Genomic DNA, 18,257 nt, shown 5'->3' with positions numbered 1-18,257 from the left:
ACTCAATCTATTTGGAAAATATTTTGATTAATACTGACCCATTTCCCACTGATGCAGAATCTATACACCTTGTAAAATATAAATAAAAGAAATGTATAAAATAAAATTGTTGAACTTATAACATGGATGATAGAAATCGGATGAGTGTTTCTTAATAAATTTTTACAAGAAAAACTGTATACCTCTTTATCAAACATAACGTAATCTGCCAATAGAACTGTAAGTTAATTTGACGAATATTTATTATGTGCTTTTACTAAATAATATAATGAAGAACAAATGGCGCTTTTTTCTATCGTTAACCAGAAAGACCGTGGAAAAAGATGTATTTTCATGTAAATATCAATCAAAAGTACATGTAGCTAGATGTAAGACTAAATAATCATTATACAAGTGAATAATGAAAAACAGTCCAAATGAAGGTGTTAAATAGGAATAATAAGTTGTGTTTATAATGACCATGCATATACGTAAAAAGTAATATATATTATGACTAGTGGTGTTGAAGTTAGTATGATTATACAATGTAAATTTAGTCTTTTCTTGACTTTGTCAAGAACAAATGTGTGCTTCCTAATAATTACTCGATTTTTTGGATGGGAATTAGTTTTATTATTTAACGAATAAGGAATCATTCTTTGAGTATTATGATGTGACAATTTTGGTCGTGGCAAGAGCCCAAAGGGCTTTATGGTAGAATGTGAAAACGATTAGTACCATTAATTATATAAATTCTTCATGCAATTAATTACTGATATCGCGAGATGCGCAATACCTCTTTGTAAAGTCAATATTTCCCTACTCTCAAATGCATATTGAATCTTGTTCATCTAACATGTATGTTAAGAACAAATATACTTTCGATACATGTATATATTTTTTCATTAAAATATAGAAAAAAAAAACTAAACAACAGTTACTGTATGCAAATATTTATAAATATATTTAAATTGTTGATTAAAAATAAAATCATCCAGAATTATGCCCTCTTTCATTACAATTCATTAAATGCTGTTTTAATATGGTATAAGCAGTTAAATCAGCCAGGGTAAAGAGAAAGAACATTCATTCAGAATAACCACGATGTACATATAAGAGAAAAGCAACTTTGGAGGATATGGTCGTGTACAGACGTGCAAAACATCTTGTATACGTCGCTCGATTACGAGAGCTATAATTTACTGATCATCTAACTTTATCAACTGCGTTAATACATCAAAACAAATTTGACAGAAATGCGAAAAGTCCCAAGATGAACCAAGACAATTGGCAATGTTGCATATCTGTTTTCTATAAAAAGGGTTTACTGTGAGTGATTTGTCTATAATCAATGTTTTCATCATTGTAAATGCGTCACTGTCTTACAATACTATACACATGGCTATTTCACACTCATGTACTCATTCTTGTTTCATTTGACAAATATTTCAAAACATAATAACCTGAGTTCTGGAAAAAGCTTGTTTTCCTTTTTTCAAACGAACCATTCGACATCAGGTAGAGAAAAAATGACTTGTGATTCTGTTTGACACTGTTATCAGTCGACAGCATTCCGAGCGAGAATTGGTGAAAGCGATTGAGTTGTTTCTAGGTTGATTTGAAGAGCTTCTGTTGACAAAACATCCTACCTTCTGCATACGGTGTGGTCACAAAATTGGAGAGCCGCCTTTGTACTTCAAGAGTATTACCCTACATCTCCATGGCGTAAACGAATGGATACCACTCGAATCTTTTGACTATTGAAAGGTTCATTGGGGCCTTCTTCAACAAAACTCCGACTTATGACGTCACATTCTGGCCTGTATCGATGAATATAAAAAAACGGCACGGGGATAATTAGTCAAGACTTTAGTGTCAACTAGGTGACCAATAAAAACCAGCAAGTTGGGGTTGTAATCCTGACGAGGAGTGCCAGAGCACATAACAGTTCCTACTGTTTGACGTGTAGTAATCCCAGCATAATTTTGTTAGTCTCATTTATTATTTTCAGTCTAAAAAGGTGTGACTTTACCTTTACAAATTATATAAAAGTCGGACTTGTGAACACGGAAGTCCAACTGGAAACTTTGAGGGAAGTGAGCAATTGCATTAGGTGAGTACTTCACAAAACATATCGATAATAATAAATGATATTAAGATACCATCAAACTGACGGAATATCTTACTTTGATGTAGTTTTGTATGTTAGATGTACTATTGACACACAAATGTATGGCGGTGCCGTTAAATATCGTTTTACCATTGATATGAACATATTGTATGCAGAAGCGGCAGTTTATACGTATTAAATAAATTGTGAAACAAATTACAAAAAATCAGTAATTCTTCCTTCATATTTATTGTCAGGAAAAACTGATTTTTTGACGTTTTAGTTTCTGTCAGCGAGGAACATTAATTATTGGATGTTATCATCTTGAAAATCCAATTAAAAGTTTCGCGCATTTTACTCAAAACTACGATTTAAAAGTGTCAAAAGCAGTTAAAATTAGACATTAAATGCACATTTTAAAACAAAAAATGTCTGCATCCTCTAATTTAACGAGTTTTGCTTCAGGATGCGGCTTCGTAATCACCATTTTTTTTTTTCAATTAAGCTTAAACTGGAGAAAATATGGTCGTTTTGTGTGGTGCTTTGTTTCCTTCATTCATTTAAATACGTTCCGAGAAAAAAATTCAAATAATCGTAATAAAATATAACTTATAAACTCACATAGGCCACTAAGTCTTGTATGAAGTATTATCAATGCTTAACGTATTATGTGTTAAGACAATAATGTACACTTTAACTTAGTACAATGACAAATTGTACTGGTTTTCATAAAAAAAAACTATACAGTGAAAAAATGATATACATGTACATGTATAATGTGTGTATTTCAGAATATCAATTTCATGTATTCATATTAACTCCAAAGTATGTTTCATAAATTTTGTTCGCAAGTTTCTTGACTAAAATTGGTTTTCTGAAACAAAAGCTTAACATTAATCCTTGAATCAAAATTATAGCGTGTTTCAAAGTGATCACCTGGTAAAACAAACCGAAACAATAAATGCATTGATTTTCAAATCTTAAATATTTTTAAAATGCGTTCTTGCTTTGCCAATCTTAATTTCATTGAACGTTTAAATTTCATCAATTCAAACTGTTATATTGTTAAATGTAACAGTCAAATTGTTTTTAAAAAGTTTTGAATGTTTTGAAAACATACACATATGTTTATACCCTGAGATAAAAAATCAGAACGTCGATTTATTTCCAAATCTTCTGAAATCAGCTTCGTAATGATTGACTCAATGTAAATATTTATTTAACTAAACAAAAATCTTTAAAAGGAAAACTTAATTATCGCCAAGAATAAACAATCAAAAATACACAGGGTCTTCAAAATCGAAGAACGGATTAAAACATTGTCTTAGAACTATATCAATGGATTGCTCCTGAACAGTTTGCTAGTTGCTACTTCAGGCGGTCGCAAGTTGAAGGAATCAAAAAGAAACAGCGCATGGAGATTCTGTTATAAACATGTCAAAAAATGACGGTCGCCACGGGGCCATGCGATAAGATTCATCTGGTATATGGATGTCTACAAGTGCAGGCACACTCATCTTTATTATATATTGACAAATAATAAAGAATAAAATACACCCCCATGACAGACCATATGTCGAGAGAACACGGTTCATGACCAGTAATCACAAGTCTGCAAATATAATTACAGGCAGATCACAAACATTGGCACATGTTCTTTAAAACTGATACAGCGCTATACCTCTCTCGACCTGGGTGCAAAGAATCTGAAGCTACGAATACCCTTGTAATGTGAACAATAATCCTAGATTTAAGAGATTAATTGGACGTGTGCCAATTTCATTTATGGCTTAATAACTTTTCTACAGTAAATTAATCTATATGCAATCATTTCTCGAGGGAAAAGTCGTCTTTTCTCCAGATAGACGTGTATTTACCATGTAGAATGTTTATTACGCGGTTTAAGAGAAAAGCTAATAGTACAGAACATTAATTAGATTTATTGCCTTTTTGGGACAAATTTTTACTTCGGTGAGTATGTCAACCAGGAAAGAAGAAAGGTTTCCTTGAGATTTTATTTGGATGGTTCTCCCACAGCAACCTTCCTCTGTCGAATGGATTTCTCAGATAAAATACTCGAAACTGCGATTATTTCAAGTGTTCCGAAATCTCGCCAGCTGAGCCCGATTACAACATACAAATTACTTCTTATAACTTCTTAAAACGAAAACGACTATCGCTCAATTTGCGACTGTTTTAATAATTAAAGAAGCTAAGTGAGAAAACATCTTGATAAAATCAAATCTTCTCAAAAATGTTTTCCCGAAATTGTTGGTTAATGAATGGAATTGTCAAGGAAATAGGACGACCGCCTTTTATGTCGCTCGCGCAGTCTCTAGGACCAGATGTCTTGTAAATAATTTGCGGATGTAATGAGGGCAGCCATTCTCCAAATACCCGTCTCTAGTACATGTAGATTTAAAATGAATCTTAATTCGATTAAGTAAAGGGCTGTGTCAGTAAAGACTATCCTTCATTAAAAAGGTTGTACAGTAGACATGCATAAACATAAAGCGCCGAAAGAAGAACGAAAAAAACCTCCATGCTGTTCATTATAGCCAATGTAGACGCAAGATTTGGATAGTCACTAAGTAGCCAACTAAAAATTTGCATTGGGAAGAGGTAGTCTTAATTGATAAATATCTTTTATCGAATCAGGCACGTCACAAAGGTAGGTGAATGATGACATCTGTTAAGAGAAAAAACGGGAAGAGAAAAAAGAATAATTGATTGGCAGGACATTAGTATGTATCAATCACTGGTATGGTGAACAAATATTTCTTTATAAAGATAAACGACAGAGTCGAATCATGTAGTAATGTATTCCTCGCTACAGCGGGATGCATGACATTGGGATCTATTTACTCAAACCAATGCGCGGAAAAAGACCAATTTATTCAGAAAGTCATGATGAGCTAAATGTCAAAACGGCGTGTATATTAATCAGTATGAACGGATGCACAATGCAAACGAAGATTCGTAAATAAAGGAAATTAATGTTATAGACTAATTTGCCTGATATTGTGTTCATTTCGTTTGTCTGACATTTACGAGTATGCAAGAGAGAGAGAGAGAGAGAGAGAGAGAGAGAGAGAGAGAGAGAGAGAGAGAGAGAGAGAGAGAAGGAGTGGGTTGTACAACGCTCAACATTGGAACTAAACTTTGAAATAATCAACTTGAATGTTGCTTATGTTTTGTAAATTCCCATAAATGATAATAGGTTGAGATAATGATCAATTAATGTTTGGTATTACTTTTCAGGATTTGAAAAATATGGAAGGATTAAAGACATCCATTTGCTCATTGCTTTTTTTCATCGTCGCTACAACTTCCCTCGAGATTAAATCACAACATATTCGGGAAAAACAGTACGTAAATATCCACACTGCACTGGAAAATAGCTCTTCATTTGTTCAAAAGGTTATGCACCAAATCTCTGATCTGCGTTTTACAAAATTAATTGCGACAAAAATTATAAATGCTTATTATGAATATGCTATCAACTGTTTTTAATTTAATGCAGTCCAAGAACTGAAATTGTCTTATAATGATGGATTGGTTTTGTATTAATTTTGCTCGTCGAGAATCATCCATGAAACTGAAAAAAGATTTACAGCTTAGAGCAAGTTATTTTGTAAAATGTACCTAAACGTTAAAACGTTGATGATATAAATGTCTACACCGTCATATCCGAGTTTAGATCATTTTCAGTATCATGCTTTAAGATCTAAAGTTTAAATTTTACAGTAAATTATAATTTGAAAAGCTTCAGTCTATTTACCTTCTATAAAATCTCCTCTTCATAATTTAGATTTTTCAAGATGTTCATCATTAAAAATCATGAATTTCAATGACATGAAGAATTTGCAAATCGCAAGGTCAATTCAGGCAAAAGTGCAAATTAGACTAATATGTGGTTATTTATCTTTAATGCAGACGATGAATATTTCACCCAAAACTGTTTTAAATAAGCCTACTAATTTTTGTAGAAAAAAATATAAATTAAACATTTACATGGTACATGTACGGCAATTGTTACATTTAGAATATATACATTGTAATTATATTATATGGTACATGTACATGTATGTTAAATTTATTTTAAAGTAATTTTAGTCTAAATGTCAGAACAACAATATTATACTTACCTACTATATTCTTATTTCATGATATTTAACAGCTTTAAGGTTTGTTCTAAGACTGCTGCTTAATTTTTGGTTCAAGATCAGATAATGTTACATTCATGAAGTCTTATCTCCCGATCCGTTTGGCTGTTGTATATTTTCAGTTTGGTTGATCAATTAGACAAAGTACGGGAGCAGTTAAAAGACTTATCTCATTCCGTAGACACACTACGAACTTTCACACAAAGGTAAATACCGAGATCAGCATCAGCTAAAGTAGGTTCAAGGGTTATATATATATTGTATTGCAAAAGTTTTGTGTGCGTTTCCATTGTTTCAAATATAGTTGCAAGTCGCAGAGAATATAAAACCCTAAATTAGAGAGAGAGAGAGAGAGAGAGAGAGAGAGAGAGAGAGAGAGAGAGAGAGAGAGAGAGAGAGAGAGAGAGAGAGAGAGAGAGAGATGTTTTCCTAGGATCTAGGATAGTTTGCCACAGGCAATTCTCTGAAATTGTAACATATTAGGACTCAAACAAACCCAAAAATTCATTCATATCTGTCAAACTCTACGGCAAACAATGGTTGACACGTAAAAAAATCGCACAATTCTCTAATTGTAATCAAATCATCTTCTAACGAATTATCATTGCAAAAGAGACACGTTCTAAACAATTATTCATGAGTTTATTGTGGACAGCTGCAGCATCATTTAATGTTATTTGTTTTCTCCAGGGAGGCTTGCGCTCTCAGTCTTAATGTAGATATTTGCACAGAGAAATACATTGAGGAAACGGCAGACCATCAAAGCAAATTACAGAACCTAATAGAAGGGAACCCAGGAAAGAGGCGACCGAAGAGAGCGGCTGATATGTCCCTAGATTTGTAAGGATTTTTAACTCATAAATTGTCTTGTGTATGTATCAAAATTAGTAAACAATACAACAAAAAGAAATATGCCCAGTACAAGTAACTTTTTATTTGTACTTAAATAATCTAGGTTTTATCTATATAGCAAAAATATGTATTTTTTCATACAACTGAAGCTTTTATGATATTTAGGCTTTGTTCTTTCATAAGGAGTAATCTAAAAGGTAACCGTTACACAAGTAATCAACAGACTGTCCGGTAATACGTAGACCGTTGCCAGGTCACATTGTCGCAAAAGAATATAAAAAACTAAAAAATATAAGGTTCTTGAAAATTAGTTTTTTGAACACTTCATGTCCATAGTCTGTTTTAACATTTTATAGGCCTACTAAAAAACAATTTATAAATAAAAATATTAACTAAAAAGACACAGTTAATTTGAAGAAGTACATGTATATAAAGGACTTCTTAGCTTGTTAAACTACAGCTGTACATGTATTAATGGAAGAGAGGTTAATTTTACGTAGATGTGCACAGACGGATACTTTATGAACATAAATGATCTGTTAATGTGGTAACAAGATTGTCTGAGAATTTTATTTGTGAACTTTAATTATTTCATAACACCAGGGAGTTATTAAAGAGTCTCATTCGCGCGAGACATTGGGCGAGACATTTCTTGCACAAAAAATAATTATGTTTTTATTAGTTTTCAAACTATTAGCTTTTTCTTATTTCAATAGTTATATTAAAGACTAGACTTTGACCCGTGCGTGCACGTGTTGGCATTGCATTTGATATCAAACATTTACGAAATAGGTACATCGACACACCGTATTATTGACATTTACATAACCAAGCTTTAAGCCTACAGTAATGCTATTAATTTTATTATACTCTGCTTAGTTTGACTAATCTAACTGTGTCTCGGGACAGGCATTCACCACAGTTAAAATGCCTCCCATATAACCGTAATGTAGCAAAGAATTGCAAAAATCGCCCCGAAACGATTTTGGAGAAAATTAATGAAGCTGCATTGAAAATAACAGTCAAATTATTCATAACTAACCCTTTTGAGGCTGTAAATACCTTTCATTTAAAAATTTAACTACTATTAATGAAAAATTCAACACTTTTTCACCAACGTTTTTTACTCGATTCAAATTTACACACCATGTTGACATTCGAAACTCTCGGGATTTTTCGTATCAAATGCACTGAGTTAGCGTTATCTCACTAATTTTTTTCTTTTTGATGAACAGAATCTATAGCAATTTTCAATGAAAAAATACACGTATTTGTATTATTGTTTCTGAATTTATCAATTCAAATGTGATAATGTGGAAACATAAACTAAAGAGCCCCCCGTGATTTAGCGTGAATGTAAGGCGCATTCGCAAGATTGTAAAATCCAAAAAATCCAGATGATTTCCGGAATTTTTCAAAGGAATTTTTGTTGATTATTAATTAGCGAAGCTTGATTTAGAAAAAATAAAACAAATTGGTTATCTTCAAGTACCAATGATGTTTAAAATACTTATAACAAAAGACAGCACTCTTCCGATTTTTCGGTATTAATGACCAAAAATTCGAGTCTGTTATTTTAATATAGTAGTATAGATTCCAGACTTTGGTGTGTTTTCAGTGCATGGTGTGAATATGTTTTATTAATTGATTTAAATCTATGAATCAACCCACCCCAACCCACCCTCAATAAAATTTAAGAGAAAATAACTTTTTTTTTCTTTACATATAAATTATATTTGTATAAGTAAACATCAAGCGGTAACTAAAGTGTTTCATTTTGGCGAGGCAGCGTAGGTTTAATTTTATACAAAATTGTTTTCATCAGTTTGCAAACAATTATCAAAATTAATTGTTTCAAGATCAACTGATGATTTAAAAGATGAACGTTTGTTTGAACAATTGCCTTCTCTTTTTTGAATAAACAAAAATTAAATCAATATATGTTCTTTTCCGAAATATTTCTATTTAAAAAAAAAATAATTTCCAAAAAAGTTAGGATTGTATTAATACAAATCCAATGTAACTGGGTTTTTTTTTCTAACCCATAGAGAAAAAAAAACAAAAACATGAGAGTTGTGATCGGCTTCGGCGGATCACAGGTGTGTCAATTTGAGTTATCCGGCAAAGGACTGCGAACGATAGCATTGTCTAGCCGCTTAACTAAAAGTTACTTTTTGATAATAGTCTAATAAAATTAATTTTTTTATCGTTATGTAAACATTTATGTACATTTTCATTAAATATAAATGATTTGTTAAAAAAGAGAGATAACTATGTACTTTGGGTTATATTGTTTTTTAGCATATTTATACCAAAGGGTTTGTTGATTCACGGGGGGGGGGGGGGGGGGAACATATGTCCACAGACCAAAATACATTCCCAAAAAAGAGCTTTATTAAAAGAGAATGAAAATAACGTGATTATTCATTTACCCGTATATTCATTTAAGAAATAAACGACAAGTTAAAAAGTTCACATGGATATGAACTAAAGCCCAGAGGGCTTCTTATAATTTTTGATCACATACCAACCAAGTTCATATCCCGCTGAAATTTTTGACATTGCTGATATTTACTTATATTTACGTTATCTTTGAAAAAGGCACCCTGTTCAGAATTATTAAAATAACCATGCTTTTAGTGTTTACATTCATAAAAACGATAATCGCTTGCGGTAACAATAATGACGTCATTAAGATTTCACACTTTTTAACGTTTTCAGATATAAATTAAAATATATCCGCTTTGATTCATACGTGTTAATTAATTGTTGACTAACAACAGTTACGGTACGAAAATCATCATTCTTTCAGTTTTATATTAAGTGATATTTAAACATCTTAGGAAAGATCTTAGGTAATGCAAGTAGTTTCCTTGTTAAAGATTACGTTTCCTCAGGGTTTGAGATTTCAAAAAAATATTTTTACAAAGTTCAATATCTGAAGTCGAAATATGTTTTAAAAACACAAAATAACAGCACTATTAACAAATATTGATATTGATATTAATAATTTGTTTATCTGAGGAAAATATGCTTCGACAAAGGTAGATTAATAATGAAACAGAGGAAATTCGGACTAATTTTTTCATTTTCTTATTTTCGCTTAAAACCTTTCTGTTGCAATGTTTTGCAAAAAAAAAAGTTTCTGTATGTTTTTTTCATATCATTTTACATATTCTATGGTTGTATTTACTCGTCTATGAATTTATATCATTGGCTGGCACGCGATCGGAAAAATACTTAAAATGCATAAAATCGATTCAAGATAAAATATCTCGAAATTTTGATCATTGACCTTATATAATGTTAATGTCAGCATAATACAGGCAATAAAACGTACAGTTTTAGGCAATCAATTGTTTGGAGCTCCTATTAGTCAGTTTTTTTGTAAACCTCGATCAAAAATGGGTACAATTTTGGAAATTAATAGAGGAAATTCGGACTAATTAAACTTAAAATATGAGCTTCAAACGATTCATTCAAAAATAAAATTAGTAAAGCTATTCATATTTTATCATTTCCTAACCTACAATTTGTTTTATTATTTCTAATAATAACAAAATAAAGAAAATCTTGAAAATGGTGGACAATTATGACAAATTTTGCCAATTTTTTCAAAAAACATTCAGAGGTCACTAGCAGAAAAAGTAGGTCATTGACCTAATATTTTGAAAGTGAAAAATAGCACCACCATAGTGGGGTACAATGTACAATACGTAGTTTTTCGTTCCTATTGGTAGATTTTTTTTCGCCCCTGAGTAAAGGTAATCCTTAAATTAAAGTAAAATTTAACTGCATCTTTGAAAATTATTATAAAAAAATCCAGTGTCATAATGAAGAAATGAAAAGTAGTTGTATGGGAGAAAAATTATTAAATCGGTCTCGCCTTCAAATTTTTAGGGTGGGTGTTGCTGTGGTATCTATCGTTTCGTTTTCGCAGTTTATTTTAATTAGATTTGCCCATAACATGAATGTTTACATCCACAAAACAGAAACCAACTTTTTTTTGTAAAAAAAAAAAAAAAAAAAAAAAATTAGATTTTGGCTTGAAAATGTGATTACTCAACAAACCAAATTCCAGTGATAAAAATCTAAATTCATAACGACGGAATGTGATTTTAATCATGATTATTTACATTCATTAAACCCCTCGCTCAATGATTTCCAGAACCAATTTGAAATCTACTATCATTTTTGTTTATTATAATTCATTTACATGTAAACATTAATTGTTCTGAAAACTTATTCTACTTAATGGCAACAACTTTTATATCAGGCTCATTTCTTCATTTAATATATCGGCTTTCACCATGCAGTCATTTATGCTCTCAACCAAACGTTACATGTAAAAGGATGTTTAAAGTTCACAAAAAAGAACAGAGTCCCCGTTATTGCAGGTCTGTCGCTGACAATTAAGTGATTATTTTTGCCGTGATACTCTAGATCTGTTTCTATTCATGACAAGTGTTTACAAAAATGTACATGTAGATCTGTTGATCAAAACAACCCTCCTTCTATTTGTTTCCCCCTGTGACTTTTGTTCTTGTCTCATAAACAGTATCGTTTTATCTATTAAAATCCTTTAAAATAAATCAACTAGATTTCGAACAAATTGTATTCTTAAACATAAAACTCATCACATCCTTTTTCCCGCCAGTTTACACGTAGACTTCTAATAGTGTAACTTTAAGATCTAATGAACTCAAAATTAATTTTCTTACTAATTTTTACCTTAATTATTTTGTGCTTTTTCGTAGATTTGTTGAAGATTTGCTGAGAAAGAATGCTGCTTTGCAGTCAATACAACAGATATTAAATAACATGTCCAAGACAGTTCACCAAGAAAAGTAAGTCAGGGTGCATTAAGTAAAAAATGTCAATGCACCTAGATACATGTATATTTAAAATGTACTATATAATTCAACTAATTAATATTAAAAGATTGTTCAAATTAAATTTACACATTTTTAGTCCATATCAACACGAATGATATACACGTAGTTTTTTTTTATTACTGCAGCTGTTATTGAAAAATGTACTTTGATAGTCGTCCTTTTGCTTATTTTTATTTAAGGAAGAGAAGTTGCACACTGAATCTGGCTTATCATTGCCAAACCTCCGAGTATGCGGGCCTGACCGATCTTTACAACTACCTTAACAGCAACGCCAGTCCCGGCAAGAGGAGATGATCATTGGAGAGAATACCCAAATAAACATTACGCACATTCTATGTCTCATGCTGAGTTTTAATTATTTATTCCATTAATTCGCCAACGTTTTAGAGATACAGGTATCACATATATAAGGTTTAAATGTATGGTAAATTTTGCACATACATCTATAGGCAACATTTTCGATTGTTCACATACAACCGGTTGTTCTAATAAAGAGAGGCAAATGTAAAATTTGAATTTCTTTCCTTTGTCATTCGTCTATTAGATAAAATATATTTTTTGATGAACAATTTAGTCTCTGTCATGTCAATATACAGATATTGAATTAATATTTTCTCTCTTGACTCTACACTAACTAAAGATATTTTGAAGCCATATTTAGTACGGGATATGCACTGTCCAGCAACAGGGGTTCACGATAGACCTATTATTATCGAAATACAGAGATGATAGAACCATTTATATTCATAAATGTAAATTTAAAGGGACCTAGACATGATTTTAGATCAAAGTTTTATTTTCGATTTTTTATGTATAAAATGGTTTACATGCTCATTTTGAATGGGTGACCAAAATGTGAATGTTCGTAGTCAGGTTATAAGAGAGATACAGAGGTAATTCGTTGTTATGTAAGCAAAGCTCGAATCTTATATTTGTTTACAATTATAACAAGTGTGGAATTACCATTTCTTTGACAAAATGACTCATGGCAAACAAGGTAAACTGATTCAATGTGTTCATAATTGATATTATCAACAAAATAAAGCAACCTTTGATTGAGAGACGTATACCAATAAAACAAATATGTAACCAATAGCAAGACTTGAAGTTTGTTTACATAACAAAGAATTTCAAACTCTATATCTTGCTAATATCTCATTATTTGACTTTCGAATTTTGACATAGCATTAATTAACAATTCTAAACATTAAAATTAGAAAAGCGAAATTGAAAATTTTGAGCTCAAATCGTGTCTAAGTCCCATTAAGACTTCAAAGCCGTCCATCGGGGATATTTTTTCTCGTTCATCCCGCGGCCACATATGTTCGGTTACCTTTCTGGAACAATAAAAATGATTAATTTTATATTCCCAAAGTATCGAATAAAGTTGATGGCATGTACATGTGGAACTTGAAAATCTTATTTCATTTATTTGAAAAAATGTAAGTGGAGTAAAAGGTGTATATTGATCAAAATTTTCTTTTTCTAATCCGTAATATATGTGTCTATCGTTGATTTATAAGCAAGTTGAATTCAGAGCTCACAACTTTTTGTTAACAAGGCCGTGTTTTATTTACATTGGTTCAATATATCAGTAAAAAAAATCCAGCTGATTTGTCAATTGACAAATTTGTTTTGAGCATAAATAAGAAGTTCGTTGCTTTTGTTACATTAATTTTGCTTGAAATTTACTTCATTCAATATGTAAACAAAAAACATAGCACGAGCCTTGTTTGCATAACGAAGAATTGTGAGCTCAGTATCTCGCTGAAATATCTCGACGACTGACACACACCTCACAGCCTTATTAGCATAATCGGAACCTTTCTGGTTTTTATATTCACGAAAGAATGAAAAAATCCGAGAAAGTCAAAACTTCGTATATCTCGGGATTTTAACGAGACCAGTCTCATACTCGTGAAAATCGAGAGAGGAGTTTAAATGGAAAAGGTAAGTAAAAGTTTTTGTTTCTTATATCGGCAAGCTTTTAAATTATTTAAAGTTGCTGAACAATTGTTTTTAATGTGAAGTCGAAGTTTGGGGTGATTAGCCTTATCTCGTATAATATTGTTCAGCATGAAACAGTCTGAACAGCAATCCTCGATTTAGTCAACAATCTAAAACGTGCTAAGGAGTAGTCATTCGTCGGTAAGAACATGCTTACTTACATTGTTAAACTACCCAAAAACTATTTTAAAAGCCTACAATGCATTAAGTCTAGTACACATGCTACAAAAATGTCGATAATTAATGGTCGTTGTGAAATGTGACTTGAAAGACATGTTTTAGTATGAAATATGTATGCAGGTGTATTATAGTCAGTTTTTACACATATTGTTACGCATCATACGTTAAAAAAATATTGTATGTTTTTCCTAGAATATTGAGTTTGTGTCAATCATGCTTTCAGTCATTTCCATACAGAATTTCCTCGACACGTACAATGTACACTGTACATGTGGTTTTGATATCTGTATCTCATTCAAACTGTTAACTTTATGTCTTATTTATCTTTTAACGATGAGAGTGTTTATGATTCAAGGGTCTGCATTTTTTATGTAAATATAACATTATACAATTGAGAGTATGAGAGAGAGAGATAGACTCAGAGAGAGAGAGAGAGAGAGAGAGAGAGAGAGAGAGAGAGAGAGAGAGAGAGTGTGTGTGTGTAATTACAGTGTACATGTAATTGTTATTGATTGCCTTGCTTCCATGAACCATATATATATTTCAATAATGCCACATTGCACTAGAAATATTGCTGACAAAGATGTTGAGAGAGATCATGGAGAGAGAGAGAGAGAGAGAGAGAGAGAGAGAGAGAGAGAGAGAGAGAGAGAGAGTGTGTGTGTGTGTGTGTGTAATTACAGTGTACATGTAATTGTTATTGATTGCCTTGCTTCCATGAACCATATATATATTTCAATAATGCCACATTGCACTAGAAATATTGCTGACAAAGATGTTGAGAGAGATCATGGAGAGAGAGAGAGAGAGAGAGAGATAGAGAGAGAGAGAGAGAGAGAGAGAGAGAGAGAGAGAGAGAGAGATAGAGAGAGAGAAAGAGAGAGAGAGTATGAAAAGCCATAACAAATTTTATAGTTATATGTCATTTCCCACTTAATGCGTTGTAATAGCTGTTATCATGGTAATGTTTTGACCATGTCTCAGATACTGCATGTGCCCATAAAAAAGTGTAATCTAGGACACACCCTTTTGTTTTGATAAAGACAGCATTTAGCTTTGTAATGATAGCTAGTGTATCTTTTTTCTTCTAATCTATAGATTTACCTGCGGCTTCCAGATGATCTGAAGATCGGGAATATAGAAAATATTGTCAATTTGATATTGCTTATGACCCAGTCATGTCTGCTGAAGCCCAGAAGGTACTTCTTTGTCATGTAATAAACTTACAACTTGTCTTCCATCTGTAGATATATTTGGTTTAAGCTGATTGAAAGCCAGCAAGGTCATCTAAATAGCTACAATGTCTTGTGTAAAAGGGAAAGGTTTATATGGGCACCTTGTTGCAAATCTGCTTGATTATCTGTATTTTAAGGGGTGGGAACCTCTGAAAGGAATACCAGGAGTTTGAAAATATTATAAACTTTAAAAGATGTTTAACACTCTCTGAGAAAATGGGATTTGCAGAAATGCCATGAATTTCTTATGCTGGAAATATGTTTTTCAGATTAGTTTTTGTTATTGACGCAATCATATTTTGGTGTACATAGAATGTTGATAGTTGAAACTCATACAGACAATCATATGTTACATTAGTGTTACATAAGTGTTTATGACTTTGATCTTTTTTCAATATATCTAATATCTTTCTGTCCACTGGATATCTAAATATCATTGAAGTTACACCATTGAAGTTACACATTCATTACATTTATCATGTGTGTGCAGAATTGATTGAGCCAGGTTTCCGGATGTTGTCATATAAGGGAAGTGATACATTGTACTGCTTTAAAAAGTATATATCACTTGTGACTTACTGGCATATTAGTACATACCGTATTTCATTTGTAAAATTATTTGACAAATTTAAAGTGTTTTGTAGTACTGAAATGTTTTTATGGCTTTTAAAATTACTGAAAGTACATGCACATGATGCAACTATCTTTTGACGCTGTATATATATAACAAAAAGAAACTGTCAGATGGGTTTTAAATTAGTGGCAAAATGATGTAATACATGTATGTACAATATTAGAAAAGATTACATTGTTAGTAATTGCACATTCCATAAATAACTTCATTGAATATATACATGTAAGTATTTGATGAGTGCACAATGTTTGCAAAAATTACATGTAATTCTCTTAACACTTTATGTTTATTCTATTTTAGTTTCCAGACCATGACATTAATGAATATTTTTTGAATGGAATGCATGAGGATTAGAATAGAACCTTATTCTGCCTTTTTACCAACTCACACCATCTTTTCAAGATTTATGGAGCCAACCACAGAAGAATTTGTTCTATACACATCATTCATAACATTCTTATTTATGTTGCATAACTTTAAATGTTACTGGATGAATTGTGTTCACATAATGAATACCAGCAAACTTTTTATCGAGTGCACTTAATTTGTATTTTTCCTACCCATCCATCTAACATATGTTTTTATATAACATATTCATATACATGTAACATTTTTGGAAACAGCCATTTTTTTTAAAATTGGAATTTAGCCTTACTATTTTATACAATTTTTTTTTTAATATACTCTTTTGTATACAAACAGAACAAAAATACTTAGTTACAATGGGAAATGGACATAATATATATAAAAGTGTCTGATAAAAGTATAGGTCTTGTTCATGAACAGAAGAAATCGACAGAAAAATATTCAGTTTTAGCCATGAAATACAAATATTAATATTTTTTAAGAATATTATTTAATCTAAATAAGTTATAAAAGGTTTTTTTCCTTTATTCCAATGTTTGGAAACAAATCCGATATATAATTAAAATTGCTGTACAGTATATCTTATTGATTCCTATAATATATCACTTTAGTTTCTTGAACAGCATGTTTATTACTTATTTTCTTAAAATGATGTATACAAGGTCATTAATTTATTTTCATTATATTCAACTAGATACAAATAGGCCTTCTGCAACCTTTTCATTGTTTAAATGGTATGGAGTTTTAATTACCTTTCATATGAAAAATGACATCTAAATCTTAAATTGCTGTACATTATATCCTATCCATCTAATGTATCACTTTATTTATGTTGAACTATGTGACTATTAGTATTATGATTTTTTTTTTAGAATGATATATGCAATTTCATTAATTTATTTTTCATTTTAAGAAAATTCATTTTAAAAAAGATCTCTTGCGACCTGTGTATTTTTTTCAGTTTACATAACACAGTGTATTAATTGAATGTAGTTGTGTAGATTTATACATGTACCTACAAGCAATATACAGTTAATATTCACGAGGTACATGTACCAGCCTACTATATTTGATAAATAAATGTACTTCTTTCATGCCTTTTTCATGCCTTTTACTCATTGTTATATGTATTATTTATAATTGAAATACTTCGAAAACTTTTCTCAATTTATTTATTTTAATAAGATTAAGAAACGGACTATAGTTAATGCACGTTTTCAAGAGTTGTCTCTCTTGGGGACAATAATGAATGCTCCCCAGGGTTCATGACCCTGAATATTGAGTAGGCTGTGAGGTGTGTGACACTCAAATTTAGTTGACTATTAGAAATGTCTTACTGAAGCATTGTAAACATTAAAAACGAAAAAATAAAGTTTAACCTAAAACATGACCTTGCCCCTTTAAAGTATTAAAACTGTCCAGATGATGACAACCAGATGATAAGCTTCTCTTTTAAAGTTTCCTAGAAAGGAAAAAATAACAACACTCGATGATAGATTGGTTATAATAAGCATTGCATTTTATAACATCTAAAGTGTCATGGGTCTAAAAAAAATGTGCTGAACCTCACGAAAATGGCGTAAATTAATCTAAAATTAGGGACAGTCAAATTTCAAAATACTTCTCTTTCTCAATTTCAATTCTTTATTCACTCAAGACCAGTTCACTGGTATTTGAGGTTCAAAATCAGTATATACAAATGTACACATACACAGTCAAGGATCACATGTACAGTAGGAGTATGTAAGCCTTCTGTCTTACGGATCCAATTGAGGGTCAGCTCAAACTTAGTGATGACAAGTCCAGTATTTCTTTCTCAAGCGGTTTTATTAA

General features: G+C 31.3%; 1 protein-coding gene and 1 long non-coding RNA gene across 2 annotated transcripts; both read left to right on the top strand.

Annotated features, from left to right (window-relative positions):
• The first annotated feature begins 1,699 nt into the window (after window positions 1-1,699).
• LOC128188696 (uncharacterized) lies at window positions 1,700-12,518 on the top strand. The gene is made up of 6 exons (XM_052859915.1): window positions 1,700-2,092; window positions 5,351-5,457; window positions 6,378-6,461; window positions 6,946-7,095; window positions 11,865-11,954; window positions 12,182-12,518. Exons 2-6 carry the CDS (start codon window positions 5,363-5,365, stop codon window positions 12,294-12,296), a joined length of 534 nt encoding a protein of 177 aa, XP_052715875.1. The 5' UTR covers window positions 1,700-2,092; window positions 5,351-5,362; the 3' UTR covers window positions 12,297-12,518.
• A 1,106-nt stretch (window positions 12,519-13,624) lies between these two features.
• Window positions 13,625-17,717, top strand: LOC128156298 (uncharacterized). Its single transcript, XR_008239697.1, has 3 exons — window positions 13,625-14,150; window positions 15,288-15,388; window positions 16,359-17,717. It is a non-coding gene; the product is annotated as an uncharacterized LOC128156298 (long non-coding RNA).
• The last annotated feature ends 540 nt before the right edge of the window (window positions 17,718-18,257 follow it).

Source organism: Crassostrea angulata, chromosome 1 (genome assembly GCF_025612915.1).
Source record: "Crassostrea angulata isolate pt1a10 chromosome 1, ASM2561291v2, whole genome shotgun sequence".
In the NCBI taxonomy this organism is placed as follows: Eukaryota; Metazoa; Mollusca; class Bivalvia; order Ostreida; family Ostreidae; genus Magallana; species Magallana angulata.
Note: the sequence above shows the minus strand (reverse complement) of the source record. Positions and strands in the feature narration are given on the sequence as shown.

Excerpts from the sequence above, each read along its gene's own strand:
- LOC128188696 (XM_052859915.1), top strand. The coding sequence starts at position 5,363 with ATGGAAGGATTAAAGACATCCATTTGCTCATTGCTTTTTTTCATCGTC. Across the intron at positions 6,462-6,945 it reads CTACGAACTTTCACACAAAG|GGAGGCTTGCGCTCTCAGTC; the intron begins GTAAATACCGAG and ends TGTTTTCTCCAG. Across the intron at positions 7,096-11,864 it reads GCTGATATGTCCCTAGATTT|ATTTGTTGAAGATTTGCTGA; the intron begins GTAAGGATTTTT and ends GCTTTTTCGTAG.